At 43.2% G+C, this 19,722-nt stretch overlaps 1 protein-coding gene across 1 annotated transcript in view; it reads left to right on the forward strand.

Annotated features, from left to right (window-relative positions):
* The window catches only part of LOC115114042 (collagen alpha-1(XI) chain-like), a 193,322-nt gene that overhangs the window by 69,079 nt on the left and 104,521 nt on the right, over positions 1 to 19,722 (forward strand). Inside the window, exons 6-12 of the mRNA XM_065013638.1 lie at positions 1,762 to 1,860; positions 2,060 to 2,173; positions 5,826 to 6,131; positions 6,855 to 6,917; positions 10,077 to 10,118; positions 10,944 to 11,006; positions 15,109 to 15,183. Of these exons, the coding sequence (XP_064869710.1) occupies positions 1,762 to 1,860; positions 2,060 to 2,173; positions 5,826 to 6,131; positions 6,855 to 6,917; positions 10,077 to 10,118; positions 10,944 to 11,006; positions 15,109 to 15,183 (762 nt within the window). The remainder of the gene's footprint in view (positions 1 to 1,761; positions 1,861 to 2,059; positions 2,174 to 5,825; positions 6,132 to 6,854; positions 6,918 to 10,076; positions 10,119 to 10,943; positions 11,007 to 15,108; positions 15,184 to 19,722) is intronic.

Here is a 19,722-nt window from a genome sequence, read left to right on the forward strand (position 1 = left end):
TAGTACTATAGAGGATTTAGTACTATAGAGGGTATAGTACAATAGAGGGTATAGTACTATAGAGGGTATAGTACAATAGAGGGTATAGTACTATAGAGGATATAGTTCTATAGAGGGTATAGTACTATAGAGGATATAGTACTATATAGGATATAGTACTATAGAAGGTATAGTACTATAGAGGATATAGTACTATAGAGGATATAGTACTATAGAGGGTATAGTACTATAGAGGATATAGTACTATAGAGGGTATAGTACTATAGAGGATATAGTACTATAGAGAATATAGTACTATAGAGGGTATAGTTCTATCGAGGATATAGTACTATAGAGGATATAGTTCTATAGAGGATATAGTTCTATAGAAGGTATAGTACAATAGAGGGTATAGTTCTGCAGGGGATAAAGTACTATAAAGGGTATAGTACTATAGAGGATTTAGTACTATAGAGGGTATAGTACAATAGAGGGTATAGTACTATAGAGGGTATAGTACAATAGAGGGTATAGTACTATAGAGGATATAGTTCTATAGAGGGTATAGTACTATAGAGGATATAGTACTATAGAGGATATAGTACTATAGAGGGTATAGTACTATAGAGGATATAGTACTATAGAGGATATAGTACTATAGAGGGTATAGTACTATAGAGGATATAGTACTATAGAGGGTATAGTACTATAGAGGATATAGTACTATAGAGGATATAGTACTATGGAGGGTATAGTTCTATCGAGGGTATAGTACTATAGAGGGTATAGTACTATAGAGGATATAGTACTATAGAGGGTATAGTACTATAGAGGATATAGTACTATAGAGGGTATAGTACTATAGAGGATATAGTACTATAGAGGATATAGTACTATAGAGGGTATAGTTCTATCGAGGATATAGTACAATACACCCCCACCGACCCCCCGTCACGGCATCGACATTACGCACTCCTGCCATCTTCATTACACCCCCCCCACCCCCACCCCACCCCACCGACCCCCCCCGTCACGCGCATCGACATTACGCACTCCTGCCATCTTCATTACACCCTCCCACCCCACCCCACCCCACCGACCCCCGTCACGCGCATCGACATTACGCACTCCTGTCATCTTCATTACACCCCCACCCCACCCCACCCCACCGACCCCCGTCACGCGCATCGACATTACGCACTCCTGCCATCTTCATTACACCCCCCCCACCCCACCCCACCCCACCGACCCCCGTCACGCGCATCGACATTACGCACTCCTGCCATCTTCATTACACCCCCCACCCCACCCCACCCCACCGACCCCGTCACGCGCATCGACATTACGCACTCCTGCCATCTTCATTACACCCCCCCCCCCCACCCCACCGACCCCCGTCACGGCATCGACATTACGCACTCCTGCCATCTTCATTACACCCCCCACCCCCACCCCACCGACCCCCGTCACGGCATCGACATTACGCACTCCTGCCATCTTCATTACACCCCCCCACCCCACCCCACCCCACCGACCCCCCCGTCACGCGCATCGACATTACGCACTCCTGCCATCTTCATTACAGTTAGAGAGCATAGTTGTTTGGGAACTGTCTGAAAAACATCAGTCATCTCAGTCAAAGCCATGTACATATGAAGAATGTGACATATCATAGTATCCAGTTTTTTTGATTTATTGAAAAAGAAAAAGGAATACCGTATTTGTATGTGTGTACTAACTGGGTTTACCTGTCTGGTTGCCTGTCCCTTCCCTCCCGTCCAGTACAATTCATACGACCTAGAGTACAGTGAGGTCTATGACTACAGTGAAGGAGGAGTGGCCACTGAAACTGCCCCAACCGAAGGAGCACCTGCACCTGAGGTAAAAACACGCCCCTACGAAAGGGGACAATGACATCTCCACTTCGTGGAGGCGATTTATATCTGGTCTTATATCTAACGTAGTTATAGATATTGGGCGGCAGGGTAGCCTAGTGGTTAGAGCGTTGGACTAGTAACCGGAAGGTTGCAAGTTCAAACCCCCGAGCTGACAAGGTACAAATCTGTCGTTCTGCCCACAGGCAGTTGCTGTGGATGCAGATGCTGTGGATGGAGAATACACAGCCTACGACTACGGCACGGTGGACAGCGCTCAACCGGCTGAGAACCCTACAGACTCAACCGCTCCAATCCTGGTACATACTTCGTCATGTTTAATGACACTTTTATCACCTAATGTTAGGTTATTCACTAAATGTTAGGTTATTCACTAAATGTTAGGTACTTCACTAAATGTGTGGTTATTCACTAAATGTTAGGTCATTTACTAAATGTTAGGTTATTCACTAAATGTTAGGTCATTTACTAAATGTTAGGTTATTCACTAAATGTTAGGTTATTCACTAAATGTTAGGTCATTCACTAAATGTTAGGTCATTCACTAAATGTTAGATTATTCACTAAATGTTAGGTACTTCCCTAAATGTTAGGTTATTCACTAAATGTTAGGTTATTCACTAAATGTTAGGTTATTTACTAAATGTCTGTTCATTCACTAAACTACAGAGTTTATCTCAGTTGTCTGTGTCCCAAATCCTATATCCCGAGCCTGTGGTTCTTATCATCAGTAGTGCACTATATAGGGAACAGGCCATGTCTTTCTCTAAAGGAGGACGGACTTCCTGGTCCCATCAAAGTTAAAAATAATGATCCAAAATGGCGGAACAATTTGAAAGCATGTGGGATTATTCCAACAGCTGAGCCGCCAGACAGAGAGACATCGACGTTACATATGGGGGTTTGATGTATGTGGCATCTGAAATGCCAGAACGCTTGCCAATAACACATGATTTCATATGAATACCTGATGTTATTTTCTGGTGAGAACATTTTCCTGTCTCCATTATTTCCGAGGCCAATTTGGATACGATGAAATGGCTGGTAAATACTGAGGCATGGTGTATTGTATTCTCAAAGAGATTGTTTAAGAAGTTAGACTTAAAACGCTTTTAAAAGCAGCTCAGTGCTAAAAACAAACAAACAGGTTGTCCTTATGCGGAAACTTATTTTTGAACCTTTCTGAACTCATCATCTAATTTAGAAATGACAAAGCCCTCAGCTTGCGATCTTCGAGTTAAATTACTAGATATTACAAAGATCAAAGAACAAACTATGTTAAAACGATGGATGGTCTTTTTCCTTGGAGACACAAAAAACCCTGTGTGGCGTTTTTAAACTGTTTCCAACATGGACCCTATTACTGATACGTCTCTGGTCTAAAGTAGTGCACTATGTAGGGAATAGGGTCCCATAGGGCTCTGGTCTAAAGTAGTGCACTATATAGGGAATAGGATACCATAGGACTCTGGTCTAAAGTAGTGCAATATGTAGGGAATATGGTGCCCTTAAGTGACAGAAACAACTCTTAAATCTGATCTTGATATAAAATTAACTATTAAAACTCTGACAGCTAATGAATTGTGACCAACGGGGTTCATCCAACTCCTCTTGTTTGATGTGACCAATGGGGTTCATCCTATCTCCTCTTGTTTGTTGTGACCAATGGGGTTCTTCCTATCTCCTCTTGTTTATTGTGACCAATGGGGTAGTTTCCTGTAGTTTCCCCGTCTTCGTTTGAGCTAAACCATCACATAAACGTAGCCCTTAATGAGAGACATTCAGGGGTAAAGTGAGACAATATTATTTATTATTATTAATATTATTATTATTAAGATGATTATTTATTATTATTAAGATTATTATTTATTATTATTAATATTATTATTTATTAATATTAATATTATTAAACTCTTTAACTAAAAAGCATGTTGGCCCGAAGGATCCTCTGTTGAAAATGTTTTTCCAGGAATAATACGCTTAATCCATCTCTGGGAATCCGAGCCCTTCGTTTGAATCTGATGTAACCCTTGGTCATGTTTGTATGCGTAAATGTGTGATTAAGAAGAAAATAAAAACTCAAATAGATGGATGTTTTATTGTCACATACAGCGGATAGGTGGAGTGAAATGAAATGAAATGAAATTGTTTTACAGTATGTAAAGTATGATAAGTTTGTTTTGTCAGCATTCTGTCTAAACTAAGACTGGCCCCTGATTATCGTTGTCATACCATACATGACATGAAATCATATGACAACAATAGCTAGAGTAGTATGCTGTGGTCTGAACGCACAGATCTGAGAACAGACTAGTGGTGGTCTAAACTCATACAGATCTGAGAACAGACTAGTGGTGGTCTAAACTCATACAGATCTGAGATCAGACTAGTGGTGGTCTAAACTCATACAGATCTGAGAACAGACTAGTGGTGGTCTAAACTCATACAGATCTGAGATCAGACTAGTGGTGGTCTAAACTCATGCAGATCTGAGAACAGACTAGTGGTGGTCTAAACTCATACAGATCTGAGATCAGACTAGTGGTGGTCTAAACTCACGCAGATCTGAGATCAGACTAGTGGTGGTCTAAACTCATACAGATCTGAGAACAGACTAGTGGTGGTCTAAACTCATACAGATCTGAGATCAGACTAGTGGTGGTCTAAACTCATACAGATCTGAGATCAGACTAGTGGTGGTCTAAACTCATACAGATCTGAGAACAGACTAGTGGTGGTCTAAACTCATACAGATCTGAGAACAGATTAGTGGTGGTCTAAACTCATACAGATCTGAGAACAGATTAGTGGTGGTCTAAACTCATGCAGATCTGAGAACAGACTAGTGGTCGTCTAAACTCATGCAGATCTGAGAACAGACTAGTGGTGGTCTAAACTCACACAGATCTGAGAACAGACTAGTGGTGGTCTAAACTCACACAGATCTGAGAACAGACTAGTGGTGGTCTAAACTCATACAGATCTGAGAACAGACTAGTGGTCGTCTAAACTCATACAGATCTGAGAACAGACTAGTGGTGGTCTAAACTCATACAGATCTGAGATCAGACTAGTGGTGGTCTAAACTCATACAGATCTGAGAACATACTAGTGGTGGTCTAAACTCATACAGATCTGAGAACAGACTAGTGGTGGTCTAAACTCATACAGATCTGAGAACAGATTAGTGGTGGTCTAAACTCATACAGATCTGAGAACAGATTAGTGGTGGTCTAAACTCATGCAGATCTGAGAACAGACTAGTGGTCGTCTAAACTCATGCAGATCTGAGAACAGACTAGTGGTGGTCTAAACTCACACAGATCTGAGAACAGACTAGTGGTGGTCTAAACTCACACAGATCTGAGAACAGACTAGTGGTGGTCTAAACTCATACAGATCTGAGAACAGACTAGTGGTGGTCTAAACTCATACAGATCTGAGAACAGACTAGTGGTCGTCTAAACTCATACAGATCTGAGAACAGACTAGTGGTGGTCTAAACTCATACAGATCTGAGATCAGACTAGTGGTGGTCTAAACTCATACAGATCTGAGAACAGACTAGTGGTGGTCTAAACTCATACAGATCTGAGAACAGATTAGTGGTGGTCTAAACTCATACAGATCTGAGAACAGATTAGTAGTGGTCTAAACTCATGCAGATCTGAGAACAGACTAGTGGTGGTCTAAACTCACACAGATCTGAGAACAGACTAGTGGTCGTCTAAACTCATACAGATCTGAGAACAGACTAGTGGTGGTCTAAACTCATACAGATCTGAGAACAGACTAAAACAAATGTTTTTTAACTGTGATTCACAATCACATATTACTCTAAATAAGAGAAATAGTGTGAAAGTTATTCAATAAGTTACGTATTCCCATGCTTTGTCCTCTCTCTAACCCCAACCCTCCATGTTCCCTCCCCTCCTCACAATGACCAATCAGAACTATGACGAGGAAATAGTTGATGATTACATCACAGGCGTGGAGAAGGTTGGCGCCGACCCTACCACTGCCGCAGAAACCGGTTCAGACACCAAAGGTCCCGACCCCGGCGAGAACTCGTACGATTTTAAGGAGTATGATCTGAAGGAATACGGTGACACTAAGGAGATCGATATGAAACAGACGTACGAGTATGGGGATTATGGAGACTATGGCACTGGCGAGGCCAAACCCACCACCTCTGTCTCGGCCTATGAGGATGAGTTTGGGCCCGGCATACCCGCTGAGACCGAGACAGAGTCTAGTGTAAGTACTGTACCTTTCGATACTCAATACAGTGGCCTGAATGTACACACATTCATATCACAAAGACTAGTACGAGTACTGTAAATTACTGGGTCAGATACTGGGTCAGTTACTGGGTCAGATAATAAGTCAGTTACTAAGTCAGTTTCTGGGTCAGTTACCAAGTCAATGACTGGGTCAGTTACTAAGTCAGCTACTAAGTCAGTTACTAAGTCAGTTACTAAGTCTGGGTCAGTTACTGGGTCAGTTGCTACGTTAGTGACTGGGTTAGTGATTGGGTCAGTTACTAAGTCAGTTACTAAATCAGTTACAGGGTCAGTTACTAAGTCAGTAACCGGGTCAGTTACTGGGTCAGTTGCTAAGTCAGTAACTGGGTCAGTTACTTGGAAAGTTACTAAGACAGTTGCTAAAACAGCAAGTGGGTCAGTTACATGGTCAGTTACTAAGTCAGTTACTAAGTCAGTTGCTAAGTCAGTTACTGGGTCAGTTACTTGGTCAGTTACTAAGTTAGTTATTGAGTCAGTTACTGGGTCATATGCTAAGTCAATTACTACCTTTTCAGCAGTTTTACTAGCATTAGCGCAATGACATGCTAGCTGTTCCCATAGACTTCCAGTCATTAGACCACCGGCCATCTAAATGAATATATGGGGAACACTGTGTTCAGTTGACAACTCAGTCAAACATCAAGCAATATCTGATGTCTTTCACTGTTGTTTTCAGATGGGAGGAGGAGGATATGGTGGTGAGAAGGGAGAGAAAGGAGAACCCGCCATCGTTGAACCTGTAAGTCAAAGCCTGTATTACTGTATTACTGTATAACGAGGTATTACTGTATAACGAGGTATTACTGTATAACGAGGTATTACTGTATAACAAGGTATTACTGTATAACGAGGTATTACTGTATAATGAGGTATTACTGTAGAACGGGGTATTACTGTATAACAAGGTATTACTGTATAACGGGGTATTACTGTATAACAAGGTATTACTGTATAACGAGGTATTAATGTATAACGAGGTATTACTGTAGAACGGGGTATTACTGTATAACTAGGTATTACTGTATAACGAGGTATTAATGTAGAACGGGGTATTACTGTAGAACGGGGTATTACTGTATAACTAGGTATTACTGTATAATGAGTTATTACTGTAGAACGGGGTATTACTGTAGAACTAGGTATTACTGTAGAACTAGGTATTATCACTACTGTAGAACTAGGTATTACAGTATAACTAGGTATTACTGTAGAACTAGGTATTACTGTATAACTAGGTATTACTGTAGAACTAGGTATTACAGTATAACTAGGTATTACTGTAGAACTAGGTATTACTGTATAACTTGGTATTACTGTATAACTAGGTATTATCACCACTGTATAACTAGTTATTACTGTATAACTAGGTATTATCACTACTGTAGAACGGGGTATTACTGTATAACCAGGTATTAGTGTAGAACAAGGTATTACTGTATAACTAGGTAATATCACTACTGTGTAACTAGATATTACTGTATAACTAGGTATTACCCTGGGGCGGCAGGGTAACCTAGTGGTTAGAGCGTTGGACTAGTAACCGGAAGGTTGCATGTTCAAATCCCCGAGCTGACAAGGTACAAATATGTCGTTATGCCCCTGAACAGGCAGTTAACCCACTGTTCCTAGGCCGTCATTGAAAATGAGAATTTGTTCTTAACTTACTTGCCTAGTTAAATAAAGGTAAAATTTAAAATTAAATTAAATTATCACTACTGTAGAACTAGGCATTACTGTAGAACTAGGTATTACAGTATAACTAGGTATTATTGTAGAACTAGGTATTATCATAGTATAACTAGGTATTATCACTACTGTAGAATTAGGTATTACTGTATAACTAGGTATTACTGTATAACTAAGTATTATCACTACTAAATTACTAGGTATTACTGTATAACTAAGTATAACTAGGTATTAGACTTCCAGTCTAACTACTATTACTATATAACTAGGTATTACTGTAGAACTAGGTATTATCACTACGGTATTGCTGTATTTCTAGGTATTATCACTACTGTATAACTAGGTATTACTGTATAACTAGGTGTTATTATATAACTAGGTATTACTATATAACCAGGTAATACTGTAAAACTAGGTATTATCAACACTGTATATCAAATCAAAATCAAATCAAATGTATTTATATAACCCTTCGTACATCAGCTGATATCTCAAAGTGCTGTACAGAAACCCAGCCTAAAACCCCAAACAGCAAGCAATGCAGGTGTAGAAGCACGGTGGCTAGGAAAAACTCCCTAGAAAGGCCAAAACCTAGAAAGAAACCTAGAGAGGAACCAGGCTATGTGGGGTGGCCAGTCCTCTTCTGGCTGTGCCGGGTGGAGATTATAACAGAACATGGCCAAGATGTTCAAATGTTCATAAATGACCAGCATGGTCCAATAATAATAAGGCAGGACAGTTGAAACTGGAGCAGCAGCACGGCCAGGTGGACTGGGGAGAGCAAGGCGTCATCATGTCAGGTAGTCCTGAGGCATGGTCCTAGGGCTCAGGTCCTCCTAGAGAGAGAAAGAGAGAAAGAAAGAATTAGAGAGAGCACACTTAGATTCACACAGGACACTGAATAGGACAGGAGAAGTACTCCAGATATAACAAACTGACCCTAGCCCCCCGACACATAAACTACTGCAGCATAAATACTGGAGGCTGAGACAGGAGGGGTCAGGAGACTGTGGCCCCATCCGAGGACATCCCCGGACTGGGCCAAACAGGAAGGATATAACCCCACCCACTTTGCCAAAGCACAGCCCCCACACCACTAGAGGGATATCTTCAACCACCAACTTACCATCCTGAGACAAGGCCGAGTATTGCCCACAAAGATCTCCGCCACGGCACAACCCAAGGGGGGGCGCCAACCCAGACAGGAAGATCACATCAGTGACTCAACCCACTCAAGTGATGCACCCCTCCCAGGGACGGTATGAAAGAGCCCCAGTAAGCCAGTGACTCAGCCCCTGTTATAGGGTTAGAGGCAGAGAATCCCAGTGGAAAGAGTGGATCCGGCCAGGCAGAGACAGCAAGGGAGGTTCGTTGCTCCAGAGCCTTTCCGTTCACCTTCCCACTCCTGGGCCAGACTACACTCAATCATATGACCCACTGAAGAGATGAGTCTTCAGTAAAGACTTAAAGGTTGAGACAGAGTTTGCGTCTCTGACATGGGTAGGCAGACCGTTCCATAAAAATGGAGCTCTATAGGAGAAAGCCCTGCCTCCAGCTGTTTGCTTAGAAATTCTAGGGACAATTAGGAGGCCTGCGTCTTGTGACCGTAGCGTACGTGTAGGTATGTACGGCAGGACCAAATCAGAGAGATAGGTAGGAGCAAGCCCATGTAATGCTTTGTAGGTTAGCAGTAAAACCTTGAAATCAGCCCTTGCCTTGACAGGAAGCCAGTGTAGGGAGGCTAGCACTGGAGTAATATGATCAAATTTTTTGGTTCTAGTCAGGATTAGGTATTATTATTATTATTATTAACTAGGTATTATCACTACTGTATAACTAGGTATTACTGTATAACTAGGTATTACTGTAGAACTAGGTATTACTGTATAACTAGGTATTACTGTATAACTTGGTATTACTGTATAACTAGGTATTATCACTACTGTATAACTAGGTATTACTGTATAACTAGGTATTACTGTATAACTAGGTATTATCACTACTGTATAACTATGTATTAATGATTTATCAGCTAAAAATGAGTTCCCTTAGCCATAAGGGAACTCATTTCTGTGTGAGTTTCTCCTGTATGGACTCCCCAGTCCTTGTTCCTCCACTCCTCTAATGTGTCTCCACTCTGCAGTGTGTGTATTTCCTGCCGTCTCTGAAGGCTACTGTGTTAATTGTTCCCTCTCTCTTCCCTCTATTCCAGGGGATGCTGATTGAAGGACCCCAAGGAGCCCCCGGCCAAGCTGTGAGTATCGCGTTCCCCCCCCCCCGACCCTCTCCCTCCCTCTTTCCACAGATGGAGAACTGCTGAAGAGAAGAGGGGGAAGAAACTATATTTATCAAAATTGCTTTAGTCCTCCTGAATGAGCCTGTAAAGAAAGCGGAGAAAGAGAGGGATAGAGAAGGAGAAAGAGAGAGAGGGAGAGAGGGAGAGAAAGAGAGCGATATATAGGGGGAGAAAGAGAGAGAGAGAAAGAGAGAGAGAGAGAGAGAGAGAGAAAGACAGACAGACAGAGAGAGAGGGAGAAAGAGAGAGAGAGAGAGAGAGAGAGAGAGAGAGAGAGAGAGAGAGAGAGAGAGAAAGATATACCTGTATATATATTTTATGTAAATATTTATTTTTATTTTATTTTTATTTTTCGATATTTATTATTTTTCGATATGTATACTTTGACAATGGAAGTAATAATGAATGGCAATAAAGTCAATTGAATTGAATTGAATTGAAAAAGGGAGAAAGAGAGAGATAAAGAGAGAGAGGGAGCGAGAGAGGGGAGAAAGAGAGAGATAGATGGAGAAAGAGAGAAAGATAGATGGAGAAGGAGAGAGATAGAGAGAGAGAGGGAGCGAGAGAGGGGAGAAAGAGAGAGAGATAGATGGAGAAAGAGAGAAAGATAGAGAGAGAGAGAGAGAGATGGAGAGAGAGAGAGAGAGAGAGAGTGTTGTTTAACTATGTCTTTCTGAGGTTGATAGATTAAATGTGGTAGCAGTTTGGTTAGCTAGCTCTGCTGTGGTGGTGGTGTAGGATGTTTTAGTTAACGTGTGTGTGTGTGTGTGTGTGTGTACACAGGGCCTCCCCGGCTCCCCAGGCTCACAGGGTTCCCCTGGCCCACACGGAGATCACGGTGACAGGGTAAGTGAGAGCTGTTGCTCCCATGGTGATTCCTGCTGTTGGAGAAAAGGGGGATCCTTGATCATCCCCCATTAATCCCTATAGATGGCTACACCACTGTCTTTATCATTCTAACTCTAGGAATTATTATACACACTTCAGCATTGAACAACAAAAATGACCAGGTCCTTGGTCAACCCCTTGTTGGGTTTTGTTGGCATTCGCTATATATTACATCTAATTGTCTGCCAAGTAAAAACAACTATAGTACTTAATAATACATACCAGAGAAAATACTGTTAAAAACAACTATAGTACTTAATACATACCAGAGAAAATACTGTTAAAAACAACTATAGTACTTAATACATACCAGAGAAAATACTGTTAAAAAAACAACTATAGTACTTAATACATACCAGAGAAAATACTGTTAAAAAACAACTATAGTACTTAACACATACCAGAGAAAATACTGTTAAAAAACAACTATAGTACTTAATACATACCAGAGAAAATACTGTTAAAAAACAACTATAGTACTTAACACATACCAGAGAAAATACTGTTAAAAAAACAACTACTTAATACATACCAGAGAAAATACTGTTAAAAAACAACTATAGTACTTAATACATACCAGAGAAAATACTGTTAAAAAACAACTATAGTACTTAACACATACCAGAGAAAATACTGTTAAAAAAACAACTACTTAATACATACCAGAGAAAATACTGTTAAAAAACAACTACTTAATTACATACCAGAGAAAATACTAATGTAGGGGAATGTGGTTTTGAACCCTCTGGCATGTCCTCTTGTCTGGTCTGTCTCCTTGGGCCATGACGAATGTAGCTGACTAATAATGAATCATCATTCCACTCACTAGACTGATTTATGGATGACTTGTGACAGTATAACGATATTGAAGACAATAATAATAATAATAATAATAATAATAGTGATAATAAATATTTGTCTTGACAGTCGGCCATCTTGGTTAATAAAGAAGGGAGCAGATATGAATATGAAGGAAGTAGTGTGCTGGCTTGAAGTAGAGCCCCGCACCCTCACGCCATGGGGAGAAAAGAAAAAGGATGAGGAGGGAAGAGAGGAAGACATAGGTGCAGGCAGGGAATGCAGATATGTTCAGAAACTTAAACTCTCATTACCCTCAAAAACACATTGTTGTAAAGGTTGACGCCCTATTCACTGCATAGACCTAATCGACCCTCAGCCCTCCAGCTCAGTTTACAAGGGACCTAACCGACCCTCAGCCCTCCAGCTTACAAGGGACCTAACCGACCCTCAGCCCTCCAGCTCAGTTTACAAGGGACCTAACCGACCCTCAACCCTCCAGCTCAGTTTACAGGGGACTTAAATGACCCTTCAACTCAGCTTACAAAATGTTTATAGAGCTGGTATCTTCCGAATAAACTCTTAAAGACCTGGTAATCTTTTACATCAGTAACAGTCAATATTTAATCATCACTTTATTCAGTCTCATCTGAAAGTTGTAAAATCTTGGTTATCTTCACAAACCCTGGTTAACAAGTTGAATCAGCAATAATGATTTATTTACTAAATAATCACACAGAATTACATCTACACAGAATGGATCATACATTGATTACAAATTATGTCATAAAGGAAAACGTCCCTAGTGGGCGGAACATGTATGACGGCTGGTTACACAAAGAAATGGGGTTGGGTTTTGAATGAAAGAGCAGGAAGACTGAGGAACAAAAGATGTTGTGTCTCTAATGGGCCGTAGGCAGCTATTCTATCGTAAATACAGTATCTTATGCATTCTAAATAACCGCCCATTTGAAAAAGGAAAATGCAACAAATATTTACTCTGAGCTGCGCTTTGGTAGATTGGTCGTAGATAGAAGGCCAGGTTGTCCAGCATGGATCTCTGGTCCTCTGAAGAATGTATAGTAGTGAACTGGAGCGTGGTAGAATGGTACTCTGTCCGTCCTCTCCTAGCCCACTTTTAGCGGGCGGAGAGGGTATCACTTCTTTAGTGAATAAGAGTTCAAAGTTCATACCAAGTTGTCATACTTTTAAGCTCATGCTATATTCTGGCTGGTATAGTCGAAATTCATCCTTTCGGAATGTTGGTCTTCACCTTCACTTTGAAATTCGATGCTACTTTTGTTAGGTTCTTGTCGTTCAACCAGACCTCACACTGAGGTTGGCCTAGTTCTGTAGGTGATCTTTGTCCTTTTAACGTGGGGACCGCAAGTCCGCACGTCCTTGGAACAGCAAGTTGCATTTTCGTCAACGGGTTTATATAGTGGTGAAAGAAGGGCGTGTTTCATAGTTTACTACCAAAGTCTGTTCACCTGGGCGGGGTCTCTGAGTGAGCAGAGTTTCTCTATGACAAATCGTTCTCTCATTTAAGAAGCTAAAATTACATTTAGTCTTTTCACAAATAGTTTCATATTTAAACATTTAAATTGCACAACAATTCCATGTGAATCTGATAACTAGAATGTGTCAACTTTCCAAGATACAGTTATTAGTAGATCTGAGATCATATTCATTAAGTACCAACGCATATTTTCAACTGATTGGATTACCGAAATATGGTTCCGTTTCCCAACTTTCGTTATTCCCAGACTCTCTATGTTACCGAGGCTTTACAAGAGTCAACTCTATAGAGTAGAGAGAGAGAAAAGGGGAAATGTATTTATGGAGGTCATAAACCTCCCCCAACAGGCCAACGTCATGTCAGACCTAACCGACCCTCAACCCTCCAGCTCAGTTTACAAGGGACCTAACCGACCCTCAACCCTCCAGCTCAGTTTACAAGGGACCTAACCGACCCTCAACCCTCCAGCTCAGTTTACAAGGGACCTAACCGACCCTCAACCCTCCAGCTCAGTTTACAGGGGACTTAAATGACCCTTCAACTCAGGACAAAAATGTGCTTAACAAGTCACATAATAAGTTGCATGAACTCACTCTGTGTGCAATAATAGTGTTGAACATTATTTTTGAATGACTACCTCATCTCTGTACCCCACACATACAATTATCTGTAAGGTCCCTCATCTCTGTACCCCACACATACAATTATCTGTCAGGTCCCTCATCTCTGTACCCCACACATACAATTATCTGTAAGGTCCCTCATCTCTGTACCCCACACATACTGTAAGGTCCCTCATCTCTGTACCCCACACATACTGTAAGGTCCCTCATCTCTGTACCCCACACATACAATTATCTGTAAGGTCCCTCATCTCTGTACCCCACACATACAATTATCTGTAAGGTGCCTCATCTCTGTACCCCACACATACAATTATCTGTCAGGTCCCTCATCTCTGTACCCCACACATACAATTATCTGTAAGGTCCCTCATCTCTGTACCCCACACATACTGTAAGGTCCCTCATCTCTGTACCCCACACATACAATTATCTGTAAGGTCCCTCATCTCTGTACCCCACACATACTGTAAGGTCCCTCATCTCTGTACCCCACACATATAATTATCTGTAAGGTCCCTCATCTCTGTACCCCACACATACTGTAAGGTCCCTCATCTCTGTACCCCACACATACTGTAAGGTCCCTCATCTCTGTACCCCACACATATAATTATCTGTAAGGTCCCTCAGTCCAGTAGTGAATTTCAAACACAGATTCAACCACAAAAACCAGGGAGGTTTTCCAATGTCTCTCAAAGAAGGGCACCTATTGGTAGATGGGTAAAAACGTAAAAAATATGATGGGCTTTTGTTCACTAATCATTTATATATTTCCTATGTGGTCATGTTTAAGAAGTTTACATTTTAGCCCCATGATTTAGCACTCAGATTATCTATAAGTGTTCTATACGATTAACCAACTCTCTCTCTCTGTCTCTCTCTCTCTCTCTCTCTCTCTCTCTCTCTCTCTCCTCTCTCTCTCTCTCTCTCTCTCGCTCTCTCTGTCTCTCTCTCTGTCTCTCTCTCTCTCTCTCTGTCTCTCTCTCTCTCTCTCTCTCTGTCTCTCTCTCTCTCTCACCCACTCTCTCTCACCCTCTCTCTCTCTTTCTCTCTCTCTCCTCTCTCCCCCACCCTCTCCCCCTATCCCCCCTCTCTCCTGTTCTCCTACATTCCAAAGGGTCCTCCAGGGCGGGCTGGTATTCCTGGTTCGGATGGAGTTCCTGGTCCTCCAGGTACCATCCTGATGCTGCCAGTAAGTGACCTCTTTCCTCTCCTCTCTCTGTCCCTCTATCCCTCTATCCCTTCTACCCTCGCTCTTATAACAACCTCCAGGTACCATCCTGATACTGCCAGTAAGTGACCTCTTTCCTCTCCTCTCTCTGTCCCTCTATCCCTCTATCCCTTCTACCCTCGCTCTTATAACAACCTCCAGGTACCATCCTGATGCTGCCAGTAAGTGACCTCTTTCCTCTCCTCTCTCTGTCCCTCTATCCCTTCTACCCTCGCTCTTATAACAACCTCCAGGTACCATCCTGATGCTGCCAGTAAGTGACCTCTTCCCTCTCCTCTCTCGGTCCCTCTATCCCTTCTACCCTGGCTCTTATAACAACCTCCAGGTACCATCCTGATACTGCCATTCTCTCTCCATCCATTCACCTCTCCCTGCCAACTGACCCTGGTGCTTAAACAATCATACTCTATATGCCATTGTGATGCTCCTGGCTCTTCAATCAGGCACTGGCCTTTTAACTATCCCAAAGCCTAATAACCAAGAGGCATGGAGAGACAGCCTTTAGTTACTATGCCCCCAGCCTCTGGAATAGCCTAACAGAGAACCCGAGGGGGACCAAGAGTCATGGAGAGACAGCCTTTAGTTATTATGCTCCCAGCCAGAGACCCTGAGGGGGACCAAGAGGCATGGAGAGACAGCCTTTAGTTATTATGCCCCCAGCCTCTGGAATAGCCTAACAGAGAACCCGAGGGGGACCAAGAGTCATGGAGAGACAGCCTTTAGTTATTATGCTCCCAGCAAGAGACGCTGAGGGGGACCAAGAGGCATGGAGAGACAGCCTTTAGTTATTATGCCCCCAGCCTCTGGAATAGCCTAACAGAGAACCCGAGGGGGACCAAGAGTCATGGAGAGACAGCCTTTAGTTATTATGCTCCCAGCCAGAGACGCTGAGGGGGACCAAGAGGCATGGAGAGACAGCCTTTAGTTATTATGCTCCCTACCAGAGACGCTGAGGGGGACCAAGAGTCATGGAGAGACAGCCTTTAGTTATTATGCTCCCTACCAGAGACCCTGAGGGGGACCAAGAGGCATGGAGAGACAGCCTTTAGTTATTATGCTCTCAGCCAGAGACCCTGAGGGGGACCAATAGGCATGGAGAGACAGCCTTTAGTTATTATGCTCTCAGCCAGAGACCCTGAGGGGGACCAAGAGGCATGGAGAGACAGCCTTTAGTTATTATGCTCCCAGCCAGAGACCCTGAGGGGGACCAAGAGGCATGGAGAGACAGCCTTTAGTTATTATGCTCCCTACCAGAGACGCTGAGGGGGACCAAGAGTCATGGAGAGACAGCCTTTAGATATTATGCTCCCTACCAGAGACCCTGAGGGGGACCAAGAGGCATGGAGAGACAGCCTTTAGGTATTATGCTCCCTGCCAGAGACCCTGAGGGGGACCAAGAGGCATGGAGAGACAGCCTTTAGTTATTATGCTCTCAGCCAGAGACCCTGAGGGGGACCAATAGGCATGGAGAGACAGCCTTTAGTTATTATGCTCCCTACCAGAGACCCTGAGGGGGACCAAGAGGCATGGAGAGACAGCCTTTAGTTATTATGCTCCCAGCCAGAGACCCTGAGGGGGACCAAGAGGCATGGAGAGACAGCCTTTAGTTATTATGCTCCCTACCAGAGACCCTGAGGGGGACCAAGAGGCATGGAGAGACAGCCTTTAGTTATTATGCTCCCAGCCAGAGACCCTGAGGGGGACCAAGAGGCATGGAGAGACAGCCTTTAGTTATTATGCTCCCAGCCAGAGACCCTGAGGGGGACCAAGAGGCATGGAGAGACAGCCTTTAGTTATTATGCTCCCAGCCAGAGACCCTGAGGGGGACCAAGAGGCATGGAGAGACAGCCTTTAGTTATTATGCTCCCAGCCAGAGACCCTGAGGGGGACCAAGAGGCATGGAGAGACAGCCTTTAGTTATTATGCTCCCAGCCAGAGACCCTGAGGGGGACCAAGAGGCATGGAGAGACAGCCTTTAGTTATTATGCTCCCTGCCAGAGACCCTGAGGGGGACCAAGAGGCATGGAGAGACAGCCTTTAGTTATTATGCTCCCTGCCAGAGACCCTGAGGGGGACCAAGAGGCATGGAGAGACAGCCTTTAGTTATTATGCTCCCTGCCAGAGACCCTGAGGGGGACCAAGGAGGACATGGAAAATAGATCTTAAAACACATTTAGTTATTATGCTCCCTGCAGAGACCCTGAGGGGGACCAAGAGGCATGGAACAGCCTTTTATTATTATGCTCCCTCCAGAGACCCTGAGGGGGACCAAGAGGCATGGAGAGACAGACTTTAGTTCCTCAGCCAGAGACCCTACCATAATGGAGAGACAGCCTTTAACCTTTAGTCCCTAGAGACCCTGAGGGGGACCAAGAGGCATGGAGAGACAGCCTTTAGTTATTATGCTCCCAGCCAGAGACCCTGAAAAGGGACCAAGAGGCATGGAGAGACAGCCTTTAGTTATTATGCTCCCTGCCAGAGACCCTGAGGGGGACCAAGAGGCATGGAGAGACAGCCTTTAGTTATTATGCTCCCAGCCAGAGACCCTGAGGGGGACCAAGAGGCATGGAGAGACAGCCTTTAGTTATTATGCCCCCAGCCTCTGGAATAGCCTAACAGTTATTATGCTCCCTACCAGAGACGCCGAGGGAGGCTGAAACTGTGGACATATTTAAAATAGATCTTAAAACACATTTTTAGCTTTGCTTTTCCTCAGTTTTTTTTTTAGTCGTTCAGTTTGTCATTCAACATTTTTTTTATCCCTCTTTCTGTCTCCTACATTACCCAGGGGCTTTCAGCGTCTGACAACCTGTTCCCATTACATAATGTAACCTTCAGTCAGTCAACTGGTTGGCCGATCTACCGTGACGTCTCCTTGTTTAACACACTCTACCTCGCTGTGTCTTCATGAAAAGTCCTCAGTACATATGAACCTCAGTCTATGAACCTTATATTTCCTAGCCCTGCGGTAAATCATTCACCTTGTAAATGTCACTGGGCCCAGTGGACTGGAACCGGTGACTGTGTAACCAGCTTCTGCATGTATCTAAGGGGCAATTTAACACGGAACAAAAAAATATAAAAGCAACATGCAACAATTTTTAAAGATTTTACTGAGTTACAGTTCATATTAGGAAATAATTCAATTAAAATAAATACATTTGGTCCTAATCTATGGATTCCACATGACTGGGAATACAGATATGAGTCTGTTGGTCACTGATACCTTAAAAACAAGGTAGGAGCGTGGATCAGAACCAGTCAGTATCTGGTGTGACCATTTGTCTCATGCTGCGTGACACATCTCCTTCACATAGAGTTGATCAGGCTGTTGATTGTGGCCTATGGAATGTTGTCCCACTCCTCTTCAATGGCTGTGCGAATTTGTTGGATATTGGTGGGAACTAGAACACGATGTCGTACACGTCTATCCAGAGCATCCCAAACATGCTCAATGGGCGACATGTCTGGTGAGTATGCAGGCCATGGAAGAACTGGGACATTTTCAGCTTCCAAGAATTCTGTGCAGATCCTTTGCGACATGGGGTCGTGCATTATCATTCTGAAACATGAGGTGAAGGCAGCAGATGAATGGCACGATAATGGGCTTCAGGATCTCGTCACGGTATCTCTGTGCATTCAAATTGCCATCGGTAAAATGCAATTGTGTATAATCGTTATCCGTCGCTTATGCCTGCCTATACCATATGACAGGTTTACTCATACTATAGGCCTGTAGTTCAACATCCATGTTGGATCCCAGTGACAGGTTTACTCATACTACAGGCCTGTAGCTCAGCATCCATGTTGGATCCCAGTGACAGGTTTACTCATACTACAGGCCTGTAGCTCAGCATCCATGTTGGATCCCAGTGACAGGTTTACTCATACTACAGGCCTGTAGTTCAGCATCCATGTTGGATCCCAGTGACAGGTTTACTCATACTACAGGCCTGTAGTTCAGCATCCATGTTGGATCCCAGTGACAGGTTTACCCATACTACAGGCCTGTAGCTCAGCATCCATGTTGGATCCCAGTGACAGGTTTACTCATACTACAGGCCTGTAGTTCAGCATCCATGTTGGATCCCAGTGACAGGTTTACTCATACTACAGGCCTGTAGCTCAGCATCCATGTTGGATCCCAGTGACAGGTTTACTCATACTACAGGCCTGTAGTTCAGCATCCATGTTGGATCCCAGTGACAGGTTTACTCATACTACAGGCCTGTAGTTCAGCATCCATGTTGGATCCCAGTGACAGGTTTACTCATACTACAGGCCTGTAGCTCAGCATCCATGTTGGATCCCAGTGACAGGTTTACTCATACTACAGGCCTGTAGTTCAGCATCCATGTTGGATCCCAGTGACAGGTTTACTCATACTACAGGCCTGTAGTTCAGCATCCATGTTGGATCCCAGTGACAGGTTTACTCATACTACAGGCCTGTAGTTCAGCATCCATGTTGGATCCCAGTGACAGGTTTACTCATACTACA

This window comes from Oncorhynchus nerka, linkage group LG9b, assembly GCF_034236695.1.
Source record: "Oncorhynchus nerka isolate Pitt River linkage group LG9b, Oner_Uvic_2.0, whole genome shotgun sequence".
In the NCBI taxonomy this organism is placed as follows: Eukaryota; Metazoa; Chordata; class Actinopteri; order Salmoniformes; family Salmonidae; genus Oncorhynchus; species Oncorhynchus nerka.